At 37.9% G+C, this 26,858-nt stretch overlaps 1 protein-coding gene across 6 annotated transcripts in view; it reads right to left on the bottom strand.

Annotated features, from left to right (window-relative positions):
* The window catches only part of LOC123855591 (zinc finger protein 569), a 62,580-nt gene that overhangs the window by 8,709 nt on the left and 27,013 nt on the right, over positions 1–26,858 (bottom strand). For 3 of the 6 annotated variants that reach the window (XM_064581329.1, XM_045891350.3, XM_054511579.2), the window contains 2 exons: positions 2,853–2,979; positions 2,436–2,531 (listed from right to left, as the gene is read on the bottom strand). The exons of 1 other annotated variant lie outside the window; for it this stretch is intronic. In XM_064581329.1, the coding sequence (XP_064437399.1) occupies positions 2,436–2,531; positions 2,853–2,886 (130 nt within the window). In that variant the 5' untranslated portion in view covers positions 2,887–2,979. Of the gene's footprint in view, positions 1–2,435; positions 2,532–2,852; positions 2,980–4,822; positions 4,888–5,202; positions 5,268–26,858 lie in introns of all 6 variants that reach the window. 2 more of the 6 variants (XM_054511580.2, XM_045891352.3) reach the window with 2 other exon arrangements.

Genomic DNA, 26,858 nt, shown 5'->3' with positions numbered 1-26,858 from the left:
TTCACAATCAGTAGTCATCAAGCATGTGAAGAATCAAGTACAATAAGCAAATCATCAAAACAAGATATTTAACCAAGGACTTAAAATACTAGAATTGTCAGATACAGGGCGCCTGGGTGGCTCAGTTGGTTAAGCGACTGCCTTCGGCTCAGGTCATGATCCTGGAGTCCCAGGATCGAGTCCCACATCGGGCTCCCTGCTCAGCAGGGGTTCTGCTTCTCCCTTTGCCCTCTTCCCTCTCGTGCTCTCTCTCTCTCTCATTCTCTCTCTCTCAAATAAATAAATAAAATCTTAAAAAAAAATTGTCAGATACAAAAAACAGAAGAGCTATATAGAATATTTTTAAAGAAGCAAATGATAAAAACAAAAACATGAGCAAGCCACAGAAATCAATAGAAAGGGCCAGAAAGATGTAGGGGGAAAAAAGCGCCAAAAACAACAACAAAAAAACAACAACAAAAAAAGGGAGGAATTTCTAAAAATACAAAATAGTACTACTGAATTTTTTTTAAGCAAATGAGATAAAAAGATGAATAAACACAGCTGAAGAGAGAATGAGCAAATCTAAAGATGTATCTGAGGTAATTACTGAGAAGTCAACACAGAAAGAGAGGCAGAAAATAGTAAAGGAAATGAAAAAAAAAAAAGATGGAGGAAAAAAGATCTAGCCTCTATCTTTAGGAGTCCCAGAAGGAGAGTGTAGAGAGAATGAAGGAAAGCCAATATCTGATGTTGTTGGCTAAGAAGTCTGCAGAGTTAATGAAGACAAAAATAAGAGAACACTATGGGAAATTTTATACCAACAGATTGGAAAATAAAGATGAAACAAGTTGTTAAATATAACAGACTACCTTGGAACATCATTATATGGTAAACACCTTTACAGATACAGAGCAAACTTAAATATTTACAGAAATTACGTTGTTCAACTCTGTAAAAATTAATCTGAAAACCAGAATTAAGTGGGTAATTTTCTAGAACAATATAACCTGTTACCAAAAACTAATGCCAAAAGAGACAAAACATCTACAAAGAACAGTTACAAAGTAACAAAGGATAAAAGCTGTCCGAGAGCATTTTCCCTCAATAATCCACAAGGTCCAAAAAGGTGAACAAGTAAGATAAACCAAAATTTTAAGGGAGTTATGTGCTATTATAAGTATTCCAGAACAAGAAGAAATGGTTTTAAATTCTATTTATGAAACCAGCGTAACAATGAATTCAAAGCCTGAAAAAGCTGGAACAGTTATTTACATTCATGGCAAAAATGTGAGGATGGGTAACTACTAAAAAGTATGTAGACATAATTCACCTATATACATAAAGGAAAAAAATCACAGGATAATCTCTTGTAAGAAAAGATTATTTTAGCTAAAGGGACATTAAAAAAAACTTAAGGTGGCAAAAGTACTTCAAAGAGGAATGTCCAACTGTGAAAAAATACTGGAAAAACATACAACAGAAAAAAGGCTAATCATAATCACATCAGTATATTCATACAAATTAAGAATTCAACAGAAAAGGGGGCAAAAGACATAAGTCGTTTATAAAGAAAAATATAGACAGAGTTTAAACATATGAAAACATCCTTGACTTCACTCATAATAAAGGAAATACAAATTCCAAACTAAAATGAATTGTTTTCGCCTATCAAATTGGGAAAGTTTTTAAAAATGCTAAGACTATGCTGCCAGAAATCACTGATAGAAATAAAAATGTAGTTTCTTTGGAGGGCAAAAAAAAGATTTGGCAATATCTACCAAATTAGAAATATACATGTGTGTGTGTTTATACATACTGTCTATATGTGTATGCATGTATATATATATGTATGTAGGTATATGTGTGTATATAAATATGCAGACAATTGTGTGCACAAATACATGACAAATGTAGCAGAAAACTATCAGAAAAGTATCACTGACTTTAAAATTTATTGAGTAAAACAGCTGTAGCCATTACTGAAGTATGAGAGCAAAAGCCAAAAATACAGTGGGAAATGTGACTACGAGTACAAAATATAATGCTAAGGCATTTATAACAAAGAAGAGAAAGTCTTCAACATAACAGTTTATTTGAACTGGTTATGTGAATATGTGAATGCAAAAGGAAAGGATCCTATGTAACAAGGTGGGCAGAGAGACTGAAGATGCTAATAATAAAATGATTGTCAAGGTAAAGCTGGAAATTAGGAAATGTTGGTATCTAGCACACAGGTAAGAAGGCCAACTAGTCCTTTAAGTTCTGTGGAAAGAAGAATGTTATCTAGAAAAGACATCTTAGGTTAATAAATTATTCACACAAATTATCACTTAAAAGTCTACAGTCTTTAGGAAAATATCTTTGAAGAACATTTCAGAGGGGTCAACTAGTCATTGATTAATCATTAAAGAGTCATGGCCCCTCCTCACCCATCTGTTCCCTCCCTAACTAACCTGGACAGTGTCTCCTTAACACTTCTTCCTCCACCACCCAAGGTTCTTCTTCTTGCTCCAACTTGAAAATCACATCAGGTTTGGTGAATGGACAGCCTGTCAGAGGGAAGTAACATAAAATGTGGGCACATAAATACCAGGAACAAAAAAATCATTCAAGAATTGTCATGACACTGGCCCAGGGAAATCAGGCTTTCTGAATGATAAGGACATGGTTTGTGGGGATACTGCCCCTGAAACATAAGCAAGGATGACCTTTTGTTCTGAAAGCTGCAGCACCCACATTCATGTGAGTAAAGGCACTTAAAGGCCAAACTCACTCTAACATTTAAAGGTTCCACACATTTCAGAAATTGGGGGGGGGGGGGGGAGGTACTTTACTCCCAGATTTTGAGTTACACAAGAAACTACCCTTACCCACTGTGATTAAGTTGTTATAGTTTTCTAGCATCACATTCCGGTACAGGTTCCTCTGAGCAGGATCCAACTGCTGCCACTCTTCCTGGGTGAAGTCAATAGCCACATCTTTGAATGTCACTGTTCCCTGTAACAACATACTCCTACTCAATCTGAAGTCATCCATTTTAAACGATGTGGACAAAACATACTGAACCATGTTCTCATAGTATCCAAAGGTAAGAGGTTATTTAAAAATTTACCTGGTTTTGTTATTTTCTAAAAACAACAACAACATATTAGCAATATTCTATCAGTTTATGTTCATTCACAGAATCAGCAAGCACGTATCTTTAATACCTACCATGGGTTAAAGAGATCTTGGGCACCAATTTATACTGAGTGTGGAAAAGGGAGGAATATACAACTTTACTCAACTGGTTTGGGAACTCACTAGATGCCTGTGACTCATTGAGGCAGGAGAAAATGAAAACTGGATTTGGATGGAAGCAGAAGCAGGGAGGGAATGAAATGCACAATTTGAAGTACAGTAGCAGCTGGATGTACTATTCATTAGATCAGGAGAAATCTAGAAAAATGAGGCTGTATTGTTCATAAGCCTGTAAGTGTCTGAAGCCATGAAAATGGGATATGACTGAACAAAGTTCCCATATATTGAAAAGGACAGTATCATACAAATAACAGATAAATTAAAAAAAAGATTAAGAAAGTTTTTTAAATGGTCTGAACTAGAATTACAACTAGAACCATGAGAAAACAGTATCAAGAAAGCTTTAGAATAAGTTCCAGAAATGAGATGCTGGTGACAAGTTTCATGAGAGCAATATGATTTATATATAGAAATATAATGCAATCTTCCTAATTAAAAACTGAAATGTTCAAGAGTATAAACATAAGAAAAAAAATCTTCAACAGCAACAGAAAAAAGATCTGTCCAAATTTCCTACCCTTTGAGGAATTTCTATGAGAGACTGGGTGAGATAAAGAGAAATCACCAGGAGCTAATTCACAATCAGTGTTTTTAAGAATTTATTCGTAGGTCCAGAAGGACCCTATGAGGGGCGCCTGGGTGGCTCAGTTGGTTAAGCATCTGCCTTTGGCTCAGGTCATGATCCCAGGGTCCTGGGATCGAGCCCTACATCGAGCTCCCTGCTCAGCGGGGAGTCTCTTCCTCCCTCTCCCTCTCTCCCCAGCTTGTACTCTCTCTCAAATAAATAAGATATTAAAAAATAAATAAAAGGGGGGCCCTGGGTGGCTCAGTCATTAAGCGTCTGCCTTCACCTCAGGTCATGATTCCAGGGTCCTGGGATTGAGCCCTCCATCGGGCTCCCTGCTCGGTGGAAAGCCTGCTTCTCCTCTCCCTCTCCCACCCCCCCTGCTTGTGTTCCCTCTCTCGCTGTGTCTCTGTCAAATAAATAAATACAGTCTTAAAAAATAAATAAAAGGACCCTATAAACATGAACATCTACTAACACAAAGGGTTCAGAGTAGGCTGTGGGATTGAAATCCTCTTTTGGAATCCCTTCTAATAAATATCAAGGTTTTTGAAATAAACTGGTTTAAGAAACCAAAGGCCATATGCCTGAATAAGACATCCCCCATTTGTTTTCCTGCCTCATCAACAATTTGGTTTCCATCTATGGACAAAAGTACCTTTGTGGGAGCTGTCGGATAGAGCACCATACACCAAGAGACTAAGGAGGAGACTCGCCTACTCATGCATTGGGTAACAGGCATATAAGAGCTCAGCCCCAGGTGTGGATTCTGTAATGATCCATGAACCAACTCTACCCCTCTTGGCGATGGTCCAGAACCCTTGGAAAAAACGGTCTTAGACAATCATCCATGGATAAGAGAACTTTTGTGGAAATCCAGTCTGCAGCAGAGAAGTTCCAATGTACTGCTGGGAGTGAAAAATATGAGTTTGGACCCATCACAGAGGGTAAGAGGAACAGTTTGATTTTACTCACATCACCTATCTCCCAAGGCAGCACAGCTTAGGACCATGAGAGATGTTCATGGCCAATGAACTTATCTGTGGAGGAAAGTGAAAATGTATGAGTGAGCACTCGGTTTCCTAGCTGTGTGGGACAGTGCCAAAGTGGCTCACTTCTGTCTCACCCCATCTAGAGTACTGAATTCTGACCTGCATGACTGGAGGGTAGAATGAATCTGGTTGAATAGCAGATAGGAGTCTCATAAGGCATGAAAGGGATCCATCCAGATCCTACTGTGTTGCAAACTCCACTAAGAAGCCTGCTCATGAGCTGCTCCATGTACTTTGCCTACAGATCCCCTCCCCCATGGGCACCCTCAGAGCTCTGCAGACCACACCCCCACAAACTCCCACCTGTAGCAGAGAGCCAGTCTGAATGCAGGCCAAGGAGAGACCACAAACGTGAGCTTTAGTGCCACCTTTGGAAAAACAAAAAAGAGGCTGTCAGCAAGCACCCTGGTGTGCTACAGGATGAAGAAAAGGCATACAAGCTTAAGAATTCTGCCACAAGAGAGATCAAGAATAGTGGGGCAGGTGTATTGATAGAAGTTCTGAAAAAGCCTCAGAATCCCTAGCAGTGCTGATGGAAGTTATTTCTCTCCTGAAGGTAGTTAACGACTGGAGGAGGGGAGAGCTACTTCAAATGCGAAGATAGCAATGCAAAACTTCAAGAAACATGAAAAAATCAGGAAACATGATACTGCAAAAGGATCAGAATAATCTACCAGTAACTGATCTCAAAGACATGGAAACGTGATTTTTCCAATAAAGAATTCAAAATAGCTGTTTTAAGGAAACTCAAAGAGCTACAAAAAAATGCAGAAACATAACAATGATATTAGGAAAACATACATGAACAAAATGATAAATTTCACAGAGAAATCATAAAAAAAGAACCAAACAATGGAACACTACATCAAAAACCAATGATGTAATGTATGACTAACAACATAATAAAATTAAAAAAAAAAAAAAGGACCAAACAAATTCTGGAGAATACAATAAATGAAATGAAAATGCACTAAAGAGCATCAACAGCACAATGGATTAAGCAGAAGAAAGAATCTGTGAGTAAGAAGACAGGAACTGTAAATTACCTAGTCAGAGGAGAAAAAAAGTGAAGAAAGTCTATATGAATTCTGGTGCATCATCAAATGAAACTATATTCACATTATGAGAATCTCAGAATGTGAAGAGTGAGAAAAAGGACAGAAAGCCTGTTTAAAGAAATAATGCCTAAAAACTTCCATATCTGGAGAGATTTTGATACCCAAATTCATAAAGCTCAAAGGTCACCAAACAATTCTAAAAATCTTCTCCAAGACACATAAAAATCAAAAACAAAAAGAATCTTAACAAGAGCAAGAGAAAAGAAGCTTGTAACTTACAGAGAACCCCCATGAGGCTAACAGATTTTTCAGCAGAAATCTTACAGGCCAGGAGAGAGCAGGATGATGTATTCAAAGTACTGAAGGAAAAAATCTGCAAACCAAGAATACGCTATCCACCAAAGTTGTCCTTCAGAAATGAAGAAGAGAGAAAGATTTTCCCAACAAGAGTTGAGGGAGTCCATCACCACTAGAACTATCTCCCAAGAAATGCTGAAAGAAGTTCAAGCTGAAATGAGACACTAATTAGTAACATGAAGACAAAGGTATGTAACACACTGGTAGAAGTAAATATATAGATGAATTCAGAAAACATTAATACTGTAATATGGTGGTGTGTTAAACACTTAACTCTAGTATAAAGGTTAAAGGACAAGAACATCAAAAACTAATGACATACTTATATGTTGGCTAATTGAATTTAAATAAAAAAATTTATAGGGCGCCTGGGTGGCTCAGTTGGTTAAGCGACTGCCTTCGGCTCAGGTCATGATCCTGGAGTCCCGGGATCGAGTCCCACATCGGGCTCCCTGCTCGGCAGGGGGTCTGCTTCTCCCTCTGCCCTCTTCCCTCTCGTGCTCTCTGTCTCTCATTCTCTCTCTCAAATAAATAAATAAAATCTTTAAAAAAAAATAAAAAAATAAAAAAATAAAATAAAAAAATTTATAAATTAACGATAGCTACAATAGCTTGTTAATGAATACAATACCGCAACATCAAAAACATTAAAAAGGGGAGTAAAAAGTAGATTATTTTTGTGATTAAAGTTAAGTTGTCACCAGCATGAAATAGAATATCCATAAAGTGTTTTATGTAAACCTCATGGTAACCATAAAGCAAAACCTACAGCAGATACACAGAGGATAAAAAGAAGGGAATCAGAGCATGCCATTACATAAAATCATTCACAAAAGCAAGCAGCAAGAGAGAATAAAACAACAGGGGAACTAAAGAACAGCCAGAAAACTATGAATACAATGACGTAAGTTCTTACCTATTAATAATTATTCCAAATGTGGATGAATTCTTCAATCAAAAGTCATAGAGTGTTTGTATGGATAAAAAATAAGACCCAACTATATGCTGTCTACAAGAGACTCACTTCAGTTTTAAGGACACACATAGGTTCAAAGAGAAGTCATGATAAAAGATACTCCACACATGTGGAAACCTAAGGAGAGCAGAGGTAGCTATACTTAGGCAAAGCAGACTTTAAGCCAAAAACCGTTAACAAGAGACAAAGAAGGTCATTATAAGATGATAAAAAAAAAAATCAATTCATCAAGAAGATATAACAATCATAAATACATATACACACACATTGGAGCACCTAAATATTAAGCAAATATTAACATCTGAAGGGAGAACTCAACGACAATGTAAAAATTGTAAGGGGCTTCACTTTTAATCATGGATATATCATCCTGATAGAAAATCAAATAAGGAAACACTGGATTTCAACTATACTTTAGAACAAATAGACCTAAAAGACATATACAGAATATTCCATCCAAAAGCACCAGAATACATATTCTTTTCAAATGTACAGTGATCATTCCCCAGATCTTTTGATAGGTCAGAAAACAAGTCTTAGTAAACTGAAGACTGAAATCATATGAGGTATCTTTTATGACCAAAATGGAATGAAACTAGGAAACAATAACAGGAGGAAAGCTAGAAAAATCACAAATAAGTGAAAATTAAACACCACACCCAACAATCAGTGGGGTCAAAGGAGAAATCAAAAGGGAAATTAAAATATACCTGAAATGAAAATGGAAACACAATATACCAAAACGTATGGGATACAGCAAATTAGTACTAAAAGGAAGTTAAAAGCAGTAAATACCCACATTATGAAAAAAACATAGATCATAAATAAACATAACTGTATACTTGAAGGACCTAGGAAAAAGAACAAACCAAGCTGAAAGTTAGCAGAAGTAAGGAAATAACGACCAGGGCAGAAATAAACACCAACCAAGAAAACAACAGAAAAGATCAATGAAACTAAGGGCTAGGATTTTTCTGACAGACATAAAAAAATCAGAAGAGTCAAAATCAGAACTGAAAGAGAAGACTAAATTACAACTCATACCACAGAAATACAAAGGATCACCAGAGACTACTATGAACAATTATACACCAACAAATTGAATAACCTAGAGAAAATAAATTCCTAGAAACATACCACCTACCAAAACCAAATAATGAAGAAACAAAATCTGAACAGACCCATAACAAGAAAAGAGATTAAATCGGTAATCAAAAATCTCCCAAAAGAGAAGAGCCAGGATTGGATGGTTTTCCTGGTGAATTCCAGCAAACATTTAAAGAAGAACTGGCAAAAGTTTTTCTGAAATTTTTCTAAAAACTGAAGAATACTCCCAACCTCATTTTATGAAACCAGCTATACCCTGATATACCAAACCATATAAGGACATTAGAAGAGAAAACTATAGGCCAATATAATAGGAAGCCAAATATATTAGCAAAGCAATATATTAGCAAACCAAATTCAACAGCGTGTTAAAAGGATCATACACTATGATCAAGTTGGACTTATTCCTAGGATGCAAGGATGGTTCAACATATGCAAATCGATAAATGTGATACACCATATTATCAGAATGATAAAACCATATGATCATCTCAATAGGTGCAGAAAAAAGAAGGTAGAGAAAAATACCATTTTACAATAACAATTCTCAAGAAAATGAGTATTCAAGTAAAATATCTCAACATAATAAATGAATAAATGACAAGCCTACAGGTAACATCATACTTAATGGTAAAAGGTCAGTAACAAGGTGAAAAGTGCCCACTCTCATCACTCCTATTCAACACAGTCCTGGAAGTTCTAACCACAGCAATCAGGCAAGAAATAGAGATAAAAGGTATCCAAAGAGAAAAGAAAGAAGTAAAACTGTCTTTGTTTGCCGATATGACCATATAAAAAAATCTCCTAAAGACTCCACCAAAAAACTGTTAGAACTAATCAGTGAATTCAGTAAAGTTGCAGGATATGAAATCAACATACAGAAATCAGTTACATTTATACATTAACAAGATATCTGTAAAAATATGAAATAAAGAAAATCCCATTCGTAATACTATCAAAAACAATAAAATACTTTGGAATAAATTTAACCAAGGATGTGAAAGATCTGTATAGTAAATATTACAACACTCTGATGAAATAAATGGGAGAAGACACAAACAAATGGAAAGATATCCCATGTTCATGGATCAGTAGAATTAATATTGTTAAAATGTGCATACTTCCCAAAGCCATCTACTGATTCAGTGAAATCCCTATCAAAAGTCCCAATGTGCAAAGGTCCTGGGAGAATTTATGGGAACAATACCGTAGCCATTTCCCTCCACGTTATTTCTGTTATGTGTTCATGACTGCACATTCTAAGTTTACACAATAAAACCTCAATTCCCAATGTCTATAAATTCTTTAGTTTACTAAGGAAAGTACCACATGGCCTGGGTAAATAAAACCAGATTTAGTACTCAAAAAAAAAAAAAAAAAAAAATCCAATGGCTTTTTTCCATAGACCCAGGAAAAAAAAATTTGTATGGAACCATAAAAGACCCCACATACCCAAAGCAATCCTGAGAAAGAACAAAGCTGGAGGAATCGCCTTTCCTGACTTCAAACTATAATACAAAGTTACAATAATCAAAACAGTAAGGTACTGGCATAAAAATAGACATATAGGCCAATCAGAATCAAGAGTACAGAAATAAACCCATGCATACAAGGTCAATTAATATGACAAGGGAGTAAAAAATACTCATGGGGAAAGGATAGCCTCTTCAATAAATGGTGCTGGGAAAATTGGAAAATCACATGCAGAAGAATGAAAATGAACCCCTAGTACAACATGCACTAAAATTAATTCAAAATGGGTTACTAATAACTTAAATATAACACCAGAAACTATAAATCTCCTAAAAGAAAACATGGGGAAAAAACTCCTTGACGTTAGTTTTGGCAATGAGTTTTTGGATACAACATCAAAAGCACAAGCAACAAAAAGCAAAAATAGAGACGAGACCAAACTAAAAAGCTTCTACACAACAAAGGAAACAATAAACGAAAGTGAAAAGGTGATCAATAGAATATAGGAGAAAGTATTTGCAAAACATGTATCTGATATGGGATTAATATCCAAAATATACAAAGAACTCATACACTTCAATAGCAAAACATCAAACAATCTCGTTAAAAATTGACCAGAGACCTGAATTGACATTTTTCCAAAGAAAACCTACAAATGGCCAAAAGGTATATGAAAAGATATATCACATCACTAGTCATAAGAGAAATGATGATTACCCCAAAACCACAATGAGGTATCATCTTACATCTGTTAGAATGGCTATCATCAAAAAGACAACAGATTAAGAGTTGATGAGCGTGTGGAGAAAGGGACCCTTTGTGCACTTCGGTGATACGGCCACTATGCAAAAGAGTTTGCAGATTCCTTAAAAAATTAAAAATAGAATTGCCATATGATCCAGCAATTCTGTTCTGGGTATATATCCAAAGGAAATAAAATCAGAATCTTGAAAAAATATCTGCACTCCCATGTTCACTGTAACATTATTCACAATAGCCAAGATATGGAGACAACCTAAATATCTATGGATGAATAAAGAAAGATGTGGTATGTACACATACACACACACACACACACACACACACAGAGTTTACTTAGCCATGAGAAAAGGAAGTCCTGCCATCTGCAACATTGGGTGGATCCTGAGGGTATTATGCTAAGTGAAGTGAGACAGAGAAAGACAAGTACTCTGTGATCTCACTCATATGTGAACTCTTAAAAAGCCAAACTCTTAGAAACAGAGTAGAGTGGTGGTACCAGGGGCTGGGAAGTGGGAGAATGGGTATAAACGTGGAATGTCGGTCCAATGGGTATAAACTTCTAATTATAAGGTAAATAATTTCTAGGTATTTAATGTACAGAGCAAGGTGATTACAGTTAAGAACATTGTATTATATACTTGGAAGTTGCTAAGAGAGTAGGTCTTAAATGTTCTCAACACAGAAAGAAATGGTAATTGTCAGCTAATCCTATGGAGGTAATAATTTTGTAATACACAAGTACATCAAATCAACACCATTTATTATCTTTTAAGTAAGCTCTGGGCCCAATGTGGGGGTCAGACTCACAACTCTGAGATCAAGAGTTGCATGCTCTACTGACTGAGCCAGCCAGGCACCCCACCACTGTACACTTTAAACTAACACAGTATTATATGTAAATTATATCTCAATGAAGCTGAAGAAAAAATTATTTAAAAAAGAAAGCAAAATATCAAATTTTTAAGACCCTGAAATTCAGGGAGTTGTTGGGAATTCCCCTTAACCGGGATAATGACCAAACTAAGCCCGAACAAAGGACCTGGTTAAGAAGTAGGACTGAGGAATAAACATAATGCAGAAACCTGGTTTCAGCAAAATGGTTTCACTAATCACACTGAAGGACAGAAGCATATAAGATGAATTCTTGATAATACTGCCTCAGCCTCAGATTTCTCCTAAGATGGATCAATAAACTAGTAAATAAAAAACCAACACCACAGATTTGGCAAGAAAATCCTAACTGCACCCAGCTGAAGAGTGAGAGAATTCAAAAAGAAATCATTAAAATAATCTTGAAAATACTTAAAATAATTTTGTAAACATGAAAATATAGTCTTAAAATGAGAAATCTAGAATTTATATACATAAATCTTCATATTTAAAGGTTGACATTTTTTAGAAAGATTTTATTTATTTGTCAGAGAGAGAGGATGCGGGACTCCATCGCAGGACCCTGGGATCATGACCTGAGCTGAAGGCAGACACTTAAATGACTGAGCCACCCAGGCGTCCCTAAAAGTTGATGTTTTAAACATAAATAATGAAGCAGACAAACACTAACCCTCTCCATCTAGCCTGATAGCACTGTGTGCCCCCACCTGATGTCCACATGCCAACCTTCCCCATCCAACTCATCCACCTCAGCATGCATCCCTCTAAAGCAGCTCCTACCTCGACACTCTGGCAGGTAGCCATGGACAGACTTGTGCCGCTCCGACTGACTCCTGCCCTGGGGAGGAGGACCAATAACCCCACACACCAGTGCACATGCAGTTCCTGCAGCAGGGTCTCTTAGCTGGTTGTACAGGGAGCAAACCCCACCCTTCAGTGCACCTACAACTGTGATAGGCTAATTGTAGACAGGTAGGCTAAGAGTTGGCCCTACCCACCAACAAGCCCATGTTGGTGGCAGCCAGGTCCCTCAATGACTCAGGGAGCAAATCCTGCTCAGTGTGCCCACAAAAAGCAAAGCAGGGGGTGCCAGGGTGGCTCAGCTGGTTAAGTGTCTGCCTTTGGCTCAGGCCGTGATCCCAGGGTCCTGGGATTGAGCCCCACATCAGGCTCTGTGCTCAGTGGGGAGCCTGCTTCTCCCTCTCCTTCTGCCACTCCCCCTGCTTATGCTCTTTCTTATTAAATAAATAAATAAAATCTCAAAAAAAATCAAAGCAGATCATTGCAACTGGCTTGGCTGAAGGCAAATACAGCTCAGGCACAACAGGAAAGAGCATGAAGCCTACACAGGGGACACCACTGGAGCACCTGGTTCTGGTCACCAGTAAGGATTGCATTACAGGGAACCACAGGACCTTTTCTCGTAAGTCCTCAACTTTCAAGATCAGGAGATGTAGCTGGCCTACCTAATACACAAAAAACATACACAGAAAGTAAGACAAAAAGAGATAGAAGAATATGTCCCAAATGAAAGTACAAGACAAAATCAGAGTAAAAAAGCTAAACTAAATGGAGATAAGCAATATGCCTGATAAAGAATTCAAAGTAATGATCATAAAGATTCTGACTGGACATTAAGAGTGGATGAACTCAGGGGCGCCTAGGTGGCTCAGTTGTTAAGCGTCTGCCTTCAGCTCAGGTCATGATCCCAGGGTGTTGGATCGAGCCCCGCATCGGGCTCCCTGCTCGGTGGGAAGCCTGCTTCTCCCTCTCCCACTCCCCCTGCTGTGTTCCTTCTCTCGCTTTGTCTCTCTCTGTCAAATAAATAAATAAAATTCTTTAAAAAAAAAAAAGTGGATGAACTCAGAATTCAGTAAAGGGATAGAAAATATGAAAAAGAACCAGTCAGAGCTGAAGAATTCAACAACTGATATAAAAAAATATACTGGAGGGAATTAACAGCAGATTAGAGAATGCAGAATGGATCAATGATCTGGGAGAAATGAAACAAGGTGAACAGCAAAATAATAATAATGTGAAGAAGGAGGTAGAGGAGGAGGAGAGGAAGAGGAAGGAAGAAGAAAAGTGAAGAAGAGAGATTTAAGAAAGAAGCAGATGCAGAATAATAGGTTAAGGGAATTCTGCAACATCATTAAGAGAAATAACATTTATATTACAGGTATCTGAGAAGAAGAGAGAGATGAGGGGGGCAGAAAACTTGGAGAAATAATAGCTGAAAATTTTCCTAATGTGGGGAAGGAAAAAGCCAAGTTCAGGAGCTACAGAGAGCCCCAAACAAGATGACCCCAAGTAGGTCCACACCAAGACACACAGTTACAAGGCAAAAAGTTGATAAAGAGAGATTTTAAAGCAGCAAAAGACAAGAAGAGTTACACACAAGGGAAACCTCATAAGGCTTAGCTGATTTTTCAGCAGGAACTTTGCAGGCCTTAAGAAAGTGGCGTGAAATTTTGGAGTGCTGCAAGGGAAAAACCTACACCAAGAATAATCCACACAGCAAGGTTATCATTCAGAATAAAAAGACTATAGACTCTGAGAAACAAACTAAGGGTTTTAGAGGGAAGGAGGTGGGGGGATGGGTTAGCCTGGTGATAGGTATTAAGGAGGGCACATACTGCATGGAGCACTGGGTGTTATACGAAAACAATGAATCGTGGATCACTACATCAAAAACTAATGATGTATTGTATGATGACTAACATAATAAAAAAATTTAAAAAAGGAGAGAGAGAGAGAGATAAAGAGTTTCCCAGACCAAAAAAAAGAAAGTTAAAGGAGTTCATCACCACTAAACCATTTCTACAAGAAATGTTAAAGAGAACTCTTTAAGTGGAAAGAAAAGGCCAAACTAGAAGTGAGGAAATTATGTAAGAAAACAATTCACATATAAAAGCAAACATATAATAAAGGTAGTAGGTTAATCACTTAAAAAGCCAGTACAGAAATTAAAACACAAAAGTAGCAACATCGATTATATCTATGAAAATTAGTCAAGGGACACAAAAGAAAAAGATGTAAAATATGACATCATATACATAAAATGTGGAGGGGGAGTAAAAACTTAGTGCTTTTAGAATGTGTTCAAACTCAAGCAACAACTTAATATACACTGCTATACACAAAAGATGTTATATATGAACCCAAAGGGTAACTACAAAATCAATATAATACCTATACAAAAAATAAAGGGAATAAAACCCAAGCATAACAGCAACCATCAAACCACAAGGGAAGAGAGCAAGAAAAGAAAAACCAGAAGAGCTACAAAAATAAGAAAACAATTAACAAAATGGTAATAAGTACATACCTACCAATAATCCTATTAAATGTAACTAGACTAAATGCTCCAAGCAAAAGACACAGGGTACTAAAAGGATAAAAAACCCAGTATCTATCTATATGCTGCATATCAGATTCACTTCAGACCTAAGGGAACAAAGAGACTCAAAGTGAACAGATGGAAAAACATATACCATGCAAATAGAAGCCCTCCCCACCCCGCAAAAAAAAAAAGCTAGGGTAGCAATACTTACATGAAACAGAACAGACTTAAAGACTACCAAGAGACAAAGAAGGGTACTGCATAATGATAAAGGGATCAATCCAAGTGGAGTATATAACAACTGTAAATATCTATGCACCCAAAACATATATGAAAGAAATTGACATGAAGGGAAAAATTGATAATAATACAATAGTAGAAAAGGCTTTAACAACCACAACCCACTTACACCAGTGGATAGATCATTCAGACAGATAATCAACAAGGAAACAGTGGCTTTGAATGACACATTAGACCAGATGGACTTAACAGATATATACAGAACATTACTTCCCAAAACAACAGAATACACATTATGTTCAAGGAGACATGAAAAATTCTCCAGGACAGATCACATTTAGACTCAAAAGAAGTCTCAATAAATTTAAAAAGACTGAAATCATATTAAGCATCTTTTCCAACCTCAATAGTATGAAAATAGGAAAAAAAAAAAAAAAAACCTGGGAAAAACAAACACATGGAGGCTAAACAACATGTTATTAAACAACCAATGGGTCAACAAAGAAATCAATGAGGAAATTAAAAAAATCAAATGAGGAAATATGAAGACAAATGAAAGTGAAAACACAGCAGTCCAAAATTTAGGGGATGTTGCAAAAGCTGTTAGAAAAGAGAAGTTTATAGTGATAAATGGCCTACCTCAAGAAACAAGAAAAATCTCAAATAAACAATCTAATCTTATACCATAAGGAGTTTGAAAAAGAAAAACAAATGAAGCCTAAAGCCAGCAGAAGAAAGGAAATGATAAAGATTAGAACAAAAATAAAGGATACAGGAACTAAAAAAACAATAGAAAAGATCATTGAAACCAGGAGCTGGGTCTTTGAAAAAATTAAAAAGAGAAAGGAACCAAATAAAATTACAAATGAGAGATGAGAAATAACAACACCACACAAATTCAAATAATTAGAATTATGAAAAACTATATGCCAACAAATTGGAGAACCTGGAAGAAATGGATAAATTCCTCCAACATATAAACTACCAAAACTGAAACAGGAAGAAATAGAAAACCTGAATAGATAAAGAACCAGAAAAGAAATCAAATCAGTAATCAAAAAACTCCCAACACACAAAAGTCCAGGACCACATGGCTTCAGAGGTGAATTCTACCAAACATTTAAAGAAGAGTTAACACTTATTCCTCTCAAACTATTCCAAAAAGTAGAGAAGGAAGGAAAACTTTCAAATTCATTCTATGAGGCCAGAATTACCCTGATACCAAAATCAGATAAAGACATCACTAAAAAAGAGAACTACAGGCCAATATCCCTGATGAACATAGATGCAAAAATTCTCAATAAAATACTAGCAAACTGAATCCAACAATACATTTAAAATATCACTCATCACGATGAAGTGCGATTTACTCCTGGGTTGCAAAGGATGGTTCAATATTCACGAATCAATCAACATGATACATCACATTAATAAAAGAACAGATAAGAACCACATGATTATTTCAGTAAATGCAGAAAAAGCATTTGAGCCAAGTACAGCATCCATTCACACTAAAATTCCTCAACAAAGTAGGATTAGAGGGAACATATCTCAACATAATAAAGGCCATATATGAAAAACCCACAACAAATATCCTAAATGAGGAAAAACAGAGCTTTTCCTCTACTGTCAGGAACACGACAGATGTCAACTCTCGCCACTTTTATTCAACATAGTAATGGAAGTCTTAGCCACAGGAATCAGACAACAAAAAGAAATAAAAGGCATCCAAACAGGTATGGAGGAAGTAAAACTTTCACTATTTGCAGATGACATGATACTATATAGAGGGAAAACCCAAAGACTCCACCAAAAAACTGCTGGAACTGATAAATGAATTCAGTAAAGCCACAGGATACAAAATCTACAGAAATCTGTTGCATTTCTATTCTTCAATAATGAAGCAGCAGAAAGAGAAATCAAGGAATCCCACTTAAAACTGTACCAAAAACAATTAAGATACCTAGGAATAAACCTAACCAAGAGAGAGAAAAGACCTGTACTCTGAAAACTATAAAACATTGATGAAAGAAATTGAAGATGACACAAAGAAACAAATATTCCATGCTCATAGACTGGAAGAACAAATACTGTTAAAATGTCTGTACTACCCAAAGCAATCTACATGTAATGCAATCTCTAGCAAAATATCAACAGCATTTTTTCACAGAATTAGAACACCCTAAAATTTGTATGGAATCATGAAAGACCCAGAATAGACAAAGCAACCTTGAAAAAGAAAAGCAAAGCTGGAGGCATCACAATTCTGGACTTCAAGTTATATTACAAAGCTGCAATAATCAAAACAGTATGGTACTGGCACAAAAACACACAATCAATGGAACAGAAAACCCAGAAATGAACCCACAATTATATGGTCAATTAATCTTTGACAAAGCAGGAAAGAATATCCAATGGGAAAGACAGTTTTTTCAACAAATGGTGTTGGGAAAAATGGACAGCAAAATGCAAACACTAATTCAAAAAGATATATGCACCCCTATGTTTACTGCAGCCTTCTTTATAATAGCCAAGATATCAGTGTCCACTGATAGATGAACAGATAAAGAAAATGTGATATATATACATAGATACATATATGATGGATTACTCAGCCATAAAAAAGGAGATCTCGCCATTTGCAACAACATAAATGTATCCAGGGGGTATTATGCTTAGTGAAATAAGCAAGAGAGGGAAAGACAAATATCAGCTGATTTCACTTCTATGTGAAATCTAAAATACAAAACAAATGAACATATAAAAAAACCCAAAATAAAGACTCAAATACAGGGAACTGGTAGTTACCAGAGGGTAGGTGAGTGGGGGGAATAAACGGGATTAAGAGGTATGACCTCCCAGGTATAAAATGAGTAAGTCACAAAGATGAAAAGTACAGCATAGAAAATATAGTGAGGGCGCCTGGGTGGCTCAGTTGGTTAAGCGACTGCCTTCGGCTCAGGTCATGATCCTGGAGTCCCTGGATCGAGTCCCGCATCGGGCTCCCTGCTCGGTAGGGAGTCTGCTTCTCCCTCTTACCCTCCCGACCCTCCCTCCTCTCATGCTCTCTCTCTCTCAAATAAATAAATAAAATCTTTAAAAAAAAAAATATAGTGAATAATTTTGTAATATTCTTGTACAGCGATAGATGGTAACCACTTATCATAGGGAACAATGAGTAATGTAAGAATTGCTGAATCAAGATGCTATACACTTGAAAACTGAAATAGCTTGTGAATTATACTCCAATAATAAAAGAAGTATGAAATATACATGATCTAAAAAGAAAAAGAAGAAATAGAAAATAGAAAAACGGGGCACCTGGCTCAGTCATTAAGCGTCTGCCTTCAGCTCAGGTCATGATCCCAGGGTCTTGGGATCAAGCCCCACATCAGGCTCCCTGCTCGGCGGGGGGAAGCCTGCTTCTCCCTCTCCCTCTCCACTCCCCTTTCTTGTGTTCCCTCTCTCGCTGTGTCTCTCTCTGCCAAATAAATAAAATCTTAAAAAAAAAAAATATTAAAAAAAAAAAAAGAAAATAGAAAAAGAAGAAATAGTGTGATAGTGTGCCACTGTAGCATAGAATGTTACTCTTCTACCCCAGGATGTATTCTTCCTCTTTTCCAAAGTATTGGCTGGGCTCATGGCCTCCTGAAAAAAATTAATCATTCTTCAATTCCTGGAATCTACATATTTTTATACAGTCATATTCTAGATAATGAGATGAAAGTAGAAATATGTGCAACTACTGGTGAGATTAAAGGGATGAGGTGATACCTTTTCTGTCTTCCTACTTCCTGTGGAATGGTAAGGAAATGTGATAACCAGGCAAATCTAGTCATTTGGGTCAATGAAGCAGAAGCCAACTATTAGAGGATAATGAGAAAGAGCAATGATATAGAAGGATTCTGGTTCCCTATTCCTTGGAGATAGAGGACTAAATCTGTTTGTTGGTACCTGAACTTCTACATGAGGGACAAATAAAATTGTCTTGTTTAAGCATCTGTTATCTAGAATTGCTGTCATAAGCCGTCAATAGGCAAATCTACAGAGACAGATAAAAATGCTCATGCCAGACAGGTACATTTCAAAGTACTATCTTTGCAGCAACCATGGAGGTATGTGCTTAGATCCCCTTCAAGAGAACCAGCTTTGAGAAGCATAGTTGGTGAACATCCTCCAGCTGTTCATCTTTGCTTCTACTACTGAGTTCATGCTGAGACCATGATCTTCCCAAGCTACTCCCAGCTAAGACTAACAGTGAGGTATTAAAGCCTGAACCATTTCTACCTGATATGAGACTCTTCTAATGAGAAAGCTTTGGTCAGCAACTTTCCACTGGCCTGGCTAAGGCTTTGTCAGAGTTGCACGGTGATCTGAGTTAGCAGAAGAAAAATCAACAAGCTTAGAAAGAAACAGATCAAAGTAACTATGCAATCTAAGGAAGAAAGAAAAATTTTAAAAATGAATGCAGACTTAAGAGAAATGTGAAACAGCAATAAGCACATGAACATATGCATATATGAACATCAGAGAGGAAAGAACAGAACAATATTGAAAGAAATGGCTGAAAACTTCCTAGTTTTTGATTTTTAAAAACTCCCTAATACAGAAATCCAAAACCCTCAATGAACCCTAAGCAGGATGAACATGCAGATACAAACCTAAACACATCATAATCAAGAGGCTAAAAGTAGAATTCCAGGGAAGATGGTGGAGCAGGAGGACCCTAAGCTCACCTGTCCTACAAATACAACTCACATGAGTGTAAGTAACCCAGAAAATGTCAGAACAACTCGCTACAGCTAAATATAGAGAAGAGGCACCATCCAAGAGGGTAGGAAGGATGGAGACATGGTCAGGAACTAAACAGCCCACGGGACTGTATTCGAGGGGAAAGGAATACTGCGGAGGTCCAGTGAGATGAATTCCCCAGAACATTGGCTTTGAAAACCAAAGGGGCTAAGACTCAGAAGTTCTTATGGTAAGTGGGACTCAAGGGGAGCCCGGGTGGCTCAGACGGTTAAGCGTCTGCCTTTGGCTCAGGTCATGATCCCAGAGTCCTGGGATCGAGGCCCGCATCAGCTCCCTGCTCCCTGCTTCTCCCTCTCCCACTCCCCCTGCTGTGTTCCCTCTCTCGCTGTGTCTCTCTGTCAAATAAATAAATAAAATCTTAAAAAAAAAAAAAAAGTAAGTGGGACTCAAATCCTGAAACTTTAAAAATGAGCAGGCTCAGCTCTGGGAGAGGTCGGTGAGAGGAAACTGAGCCCCCACCCATAAAGAGCATAAAAAGCCCCACAGAGATATAACATAGAAACAGCAGTTTGAAAAACTCCCAGGGTATATGGGAGGGAGATTTGTTTACTAATCTCAGAGCATGTGCTAGAGAGGCAGGGATCCTTGGGAGGCTTCTCCAGAAATAGCAAGAACCAGTACAGTGGCGACACTGGCTACCTAACTTGCTAACAGTATGCCCTGCTCCCACATGCCTCTGTGGACACACTCCTTCCAGCCAGGCCTCAGCTCCAGGTCCCCTTACACAGCAGACCCGGGCAAACCTTGCTAACAGCATGCATCCTGAACTCCTCCTACCCACTTCTGTGCATTCCCCCCCTGCAATATGCTCTTAGGAGAGCCCATCCAAAGCAGTGCCACAAGCCTGCAGTGTGTAAGCAGCCCTCATAGGGGCCAACACCATTCCAAAGTGACCTCTGCCCTGGTGAGAGGGGATGATAACCACGCACAACAATCAGACTGTGGCCTTAGTAATAGGCTGGGAGCAACAACACAAGAAACAACAAGTATTGGCAACAATGTAAAGAAAAAGAAACCCTCATGCACTGTTGGTGGGAATGCAAACTGTTGCAGGCATTGTGGAAAATAGTATGGAAGTTTGGCAAAAAATTAAAAACAAAACTATCATATGACCCAGTTATTACACTACTGGTATTTACCCGAAGATTAAGAAAATACTAATTAAAAAAGATATATGCACCCCTATGTTTATTGCAGTATTATTGATAATAGCGAAATTATGGAATCAACCCAAGTGTCCCATTGACAGATGAATAAAAACGATGTAGTACACACACACACACACACACACCCCCAATGGAATATTACTTAACCATAAACAGAATGAAATATTGCCATTTGTAGCAACATGGACGGAACCAGACAGTATAATACTAAGTGAAACAAGTCAGAGAAAGACAAATACCATATGATTTCACTCATGTATGAAATTTAAGAAACAAAACAAAGGAAAAAAAAAAAAAGACAAAGCAAGAAACAGGCTCTTAACAATAGAAAACATACTAATGGTTACCAGAGGGGAGGTGGATAGGAGGGATGGGTGAAATAAGTGAAGGGGATTAAGAGTACACTTATAATGACCACTGAGTAGTATACAGAATTGCTGAATTACTGTATTATACACCTGAAGCTAATATAACACTGTATGTTATACCGGCTTTAAAATAAAATAAAAATAAAATAAAACTTTAAAAATGCTGAAAATAAAGAGAAAACCTTATAAGCAGCGAGAGAAAAATAATCCATTATCTACAGGCCACAATAAAACTAACAGCTGACTTCTCATCGGAAACAATGAAAGCCAAATGACAATGAGACAGTATATTCAACATGCTTAAAGAAAAAACACTATCTAGTAATAATATTTTTTTAAAAATTTACTTATTTGGGGGGCGGAGCAAGATGGCAGAGGAGGAGACCTGGATTTCGTCTGGTCCCAGGAATTCAGCTGGATAGGGATCAAACCATTCTGAACACCTAACAACTCAACTGGAGATCAAAGAAAAGAATAGCAACAACTCTCTGAACAGAAAAGCGACCACTTTTTGGAAGGTAGGACGTGTGGAGAAGTGAATCCAAGGCGATATTAGATATTTGGGAGGATAGACGGTGGGGGAGGGGGCCTCCGTCCGCCGCTTCTGGCAAGTGATAAAGCAGCGAGCACAAAATCACAACGTTTAGAAGTTGGCACCGCTGAGGGACGTCACTCCGGTGGCTAAGTGGGGGGGTGGAACCCTCACGGGACAGTGTGGTCTCAGGACCCTCAGGGTCACAGAAAGACCAGGGGTGCCTGAGTGTGGCAGAGCTCCCAGGTATCGGAGCGGGGAAGCCGGCTGCAGAGACAGAGCCGAGGCGCAGGCTCTCAGCTCGGAGTTGCCATAAACTGTGATCTGCGGCACAGTCGGGCCACTGCTCCTCCAGCAGGGACCCAACAAGTGGCAGATCCAGGGAGACTCCCCTTCCTCCCGCAGGAGGAGCGGCGTGAAAGCGCACCGCATGGATCTGCTGGGTTTGGAGACTCCACACGGGGTCCTGCACCAGAGATAGAAGCACTCGGTCAAAGGCCACAGGCTGGGTGAGCACCGAGTGCGGCTGGAGACCGGGGAGACGGAAGTGACTGACTGCTTTTATCTGGGACTCACTGAGGAGTGGGGCCCTGAGTTCTCAGCTCCTCAGGGGTGGAGACTGGGAGGCCGACATTTTCACTCTCGTCCTCCAAAGCCCAACGGAAAGCTTGCAGGGAACAAAAGCTCCGGAGAGCAAACCCAAGCAGATTACTTAGCACGGGACCCGCAAGGGGGGGGTAATTCCGCCTCCGGCAAAGACATTTGGGAACCACGGCAACAGGCCCCTCCCCCAGAAGATCAGCAAGAACAGCCAGTCAAGACCAAGTTTACCGATCAAAGAGAACGGCAGAACTCCAGCGCTAAGGGAATACTGCACATACAATTCATGGCTTTTTTACCATGATTCTTTAGTCTTTCAAAGTTAATTATTTTTTTTAAACTTTTTTTTTGAATTTTTCTTTTCTTTTTTTTTTTCTTTTTTTAAAGATTTTATTTATTTATTCATGAGAGACAGAGAGAAACAGAGGGAGAAGCAGGCTCCCAAGGAGCGGGAAGCCCGATGCGGGACTCGATCCCAGGACCCTGGGATCATGACCTGAGCCGAAGGCAGACGCTTAACCATCTGAGCCACCCAGGCGCCCTCTTTTCTCTTTTTCAACCAACATCTTATCAATCCCTTTTTAAAAAAACATTTTCATTTTTCATTTTTAGAGTCATATTCTATCCCTTCATAGTAGTTACCCTTATTTTTGACATAAGTTGTTCTCTCTTTAAAATTTTGAGATACAGTTTCTTCTAACAGATCAAAATATACCCTAAATCTCTACTGTATGGCTTTGTTCTAGTCTCCTGCCTGATCACATTCTTTTTTTTTTTAATCCTATTCTTTTTTCAAACAACTTATCAATTCCTTTTATAAAATGTTTTATAATTTTCATCTTTACAATCATATTCCATCCCTTCATCATACAACCCTTATTTTTGTACATACATAAGTTTTCCTTTCTTTAAAATTTTGGGAGGCACTTTCTTCTAACAGACCAAAATACACCCAAAATCTAGTGTGTGGCACTGATCTATGCACCATCCTGATCATATTTGATCATATTGTTTTTTTGGTTTTGTTCTGTTTTTATCTTTTTTTTTTTTCTTTCTTTCCCTTACTTTTCCCGTCTTTTCTGATTTGTTTAGAGTATATTTTCTGGGGACATTGTTACCCTGTTAGCATTTTGTTCTCTCATTCATCTGTTCTCCTCTGGACAAAATGACAAGATGGAAAAAATCACCTCAACAAAAAGAACAAGAGGCAGTACTGACTGCCAGGGACCTACTCAATATGGACATCAGTACAATGTCAGAACTAGAGTTCAGAATGATGATTTTAAAGATACTAAATGGGCTTCAAAAAAGCATGGAAGTTATCAGAGAAACCCTTTCTGGAGAAATAAAAGAACTAAAATCTAACCAAGTCGAAATCAAAAAGGCTATTAATGAGGTGCAATAAAAAATGGGGGCTCTAACTCCTAGGATAAATTAGGCAGAAGAGAGAATTAGCGATATAGAAGACCAAATGATGGAAAATAAAGAAGCTGAGAAAAAGAGAGATAAACAACTACCGGATCCCGACAGCAGAATTCGAGAGATAAGCAATACCATAAGACAAAACAACATTAGAATAATTGGGATCCCAGAAGAAGAAGAAAGAGAGAGGGGGGCAGAAGGTATATTGGAGCAAATTATAGCAGAGAACTTCCCTAATTTGGGGAAGGAAACAGGCATCAAAATCCAGGAGGCACAGAGAACCCCTCTCAAAATCAATAAAAATAAGTCAACACCCCAACATCTAATAGTAAAACTTACGAGTCTCAGAGACAAAGAGAAAATCCTGAAAGCAGCTCGGCAGAAGAGATCCTACAATGGTAGAAACATTAGATTGGCAACAGACCTATCCACAGAGACCTGGCAGGCCAGAAAGGACTGGCATGATATATTCAGAGCACTAAATGAGAAAAATATGCAGCCAAGAATACTATATCCAGCTAGGCTGTCACTGAAAATAGGAGGAGAGATAAAAAGCTTCCAGGACAAACAAAAACTAAAGGAATTTGCAAACACAAAACCAGCCCTACAAGAAATATTGAAAGGGGTCCTCTAAGCAAAGAGAGAGCCTAAAAGTAACATAGACCAGAAAGGAACAGAGACAATATACAGTAACAGTCACCTTATAGGCAATACAATTTCACTAAATTTATATCTTTCAATAGTTACCCTGAATGTAAATGGGCTAAATGCCCCAATCAAAAGACACAGGCTATCAGATTGGATAAAAAAGCAAGACCCATCAATATGCTGTCTGCAAGAGACTCATTTCAGACGCAGACACCCCCAGACTGAAAGTGAAGGGATGGGAAACCATTTACCATGCTAATGGACACCAAAAGAAAGCTGGGGTGGCAATCCTTATATCAGACAAATTAGATTTTAAACCAAAGACTGTAATAAGAGATGAGGAAGGACACTATATCATACTTAAAGGGTCTATCCAACAAGATCTAACAATTGTAAATATCTATGCCCCTAACATGGGAGCAGCCAATTATATAAGCTAATTAACAGCAAAAGCAAAGAAACACATCAACAATACACTAATAGAAGGGGATTTTAAGAGCCCCCTCACTGAATGGACAGATCATCTAAGCAAAAGATCAACAAGGAAATAAAGACTTTAAATGACACACTGGACCAAATGGACTTCACAGATATATTCAGAATATTCCATCCCAAAGCAACAGAATACACATTCTTCTCTAGTGCCCATGGAACAGTCTCCAGAATAGATCACATCCTAGGTCATAAATCAGGTCTCAACCAGTACCAAAAGACTGGGATCATTCCCTGCATATTTTCAGACCACAGTGCTTTGAAACTAGAACTCAATCACAAGAGGAAAGTCGGAAAGAACTGAAATACATGGAGGCTAAAGAGCATCCTACTGAAGAATGAATGGGTCAACCAGGAAATTAAAGAAGAATTAAAAAAATTCATGGAAACAAATGAAAATGAAAACTGAACACAATTGTTCAAAATCTTTGGGATAGTAAAGGCAGTCCTAAGAGCAAAGTATATAGCAAAGCCTTTCTCAAGAAACACGAAAGGTCTCAAATACACAACCTAACCCTACACCTAAAGGAGCTGGAGAGAGAACAGCAAATAAAGCCTAAACCCAGCAGGAGAGGAGAAATAATAAGAGCAGAAATCAATGAAATAGAAACGAGAAGAACAGTAGAACAGTAGAACAGATCAACGAAACAAGGAGCTGGTTCTTTGAAATAATTAACAAGATTGATAAACCCCTGGCCAGACTTATCCAAAAGAAAAGAGAAATGACCCAAATCAACAAAATCATGAATGAAAGAGAGACCACAACCAACACCAAAGAAATACAAACAATTATAAGAACATATTATGAGCAACTATATGTCAGCAAATTAGATAATCTGGAAGAAATGGATGCATTCCTAGAGATGTATCAACTACCAAAACTGAACCAGGAAGAAATAGAAAACCTGAACAGACCTATAACCACTAAGGAAATTGAAGCAGTCATCAAAAATCTCCCATCAAAAAACAAGAACCCAGGGCCAGATGGCTTCCCAGGGGAATTCTACCAAACATTTAAAGAATTAATTCCTATTCTTCTGAAACTGTTCCAAAAAATAGAAATGGAAGGAAAACTTCCAAACTCATTTTATGAGGCCACCATTACCTTGATCCCCAAACCAGACAAAGACCCCATCAAAAAGGAGAATTACAGACCAATATCCTTGATGAACATGGATGCAAAAATTCTCACCAAAATACTAGCCAATAGGATCCAACAGTACATTAAAAGGATTACTCATCACGATCAAGTGGGATTTATCCCTGGGCTGCAAGGTTGGTTCAACATCCGCAAATTAATCAATGTGATACAACACATTAATAAAAGAAAGAAAAAGCACCATATGATCCTCTCAATCGATGTAGAAAAAGCACTTGACAAAGTACAGCATCCTTTCTTGATCAAAACTCTTCAGAGTATAGGGATAGAGGGTACATACCTCAATATCATAAAAGCCATCTATGAAAAACCCACAGCGAATATCATTCTCAATGGGGAAAAACTGAGAGCTTTCCCCCTAAGGTCAGGAACACGGCAGGGATGTCCACTATCACCACTGCTATTCAACATAGTATTAGAAGTCCTAGCCACAGCAATCAGACAACAAAAAGAAATAAAAGGCATCCAAATTGGCAAAGAAGTCAAACTCTCACTCTTTGCAGATAATATGATACTTTATGTGGAAAAACCAAAAGACTCCACCCCAAAACTG

This window comes from Mirounga angustirostris, unplaced genomic scaffold (assembly GCF_029215605.1).
Source record: "Mirounga angustirostris isolate CCGP_5_RB_7025 unplaced genomic scaffold, mMirAng1.0.hap1 SCAF_16, whole genome shotgun sequence".
NCBI lineage: Eukaryota > Metazoa > Chordata > Mammalia > Carnivora > Phocidae > Mirounga > Mirounga angustirostris.
The sequence above is the reverse complement of the archived record's forward strand: the minus strand, read 5'-3'. Positions and strand labels throughout refer to the sequence as shown.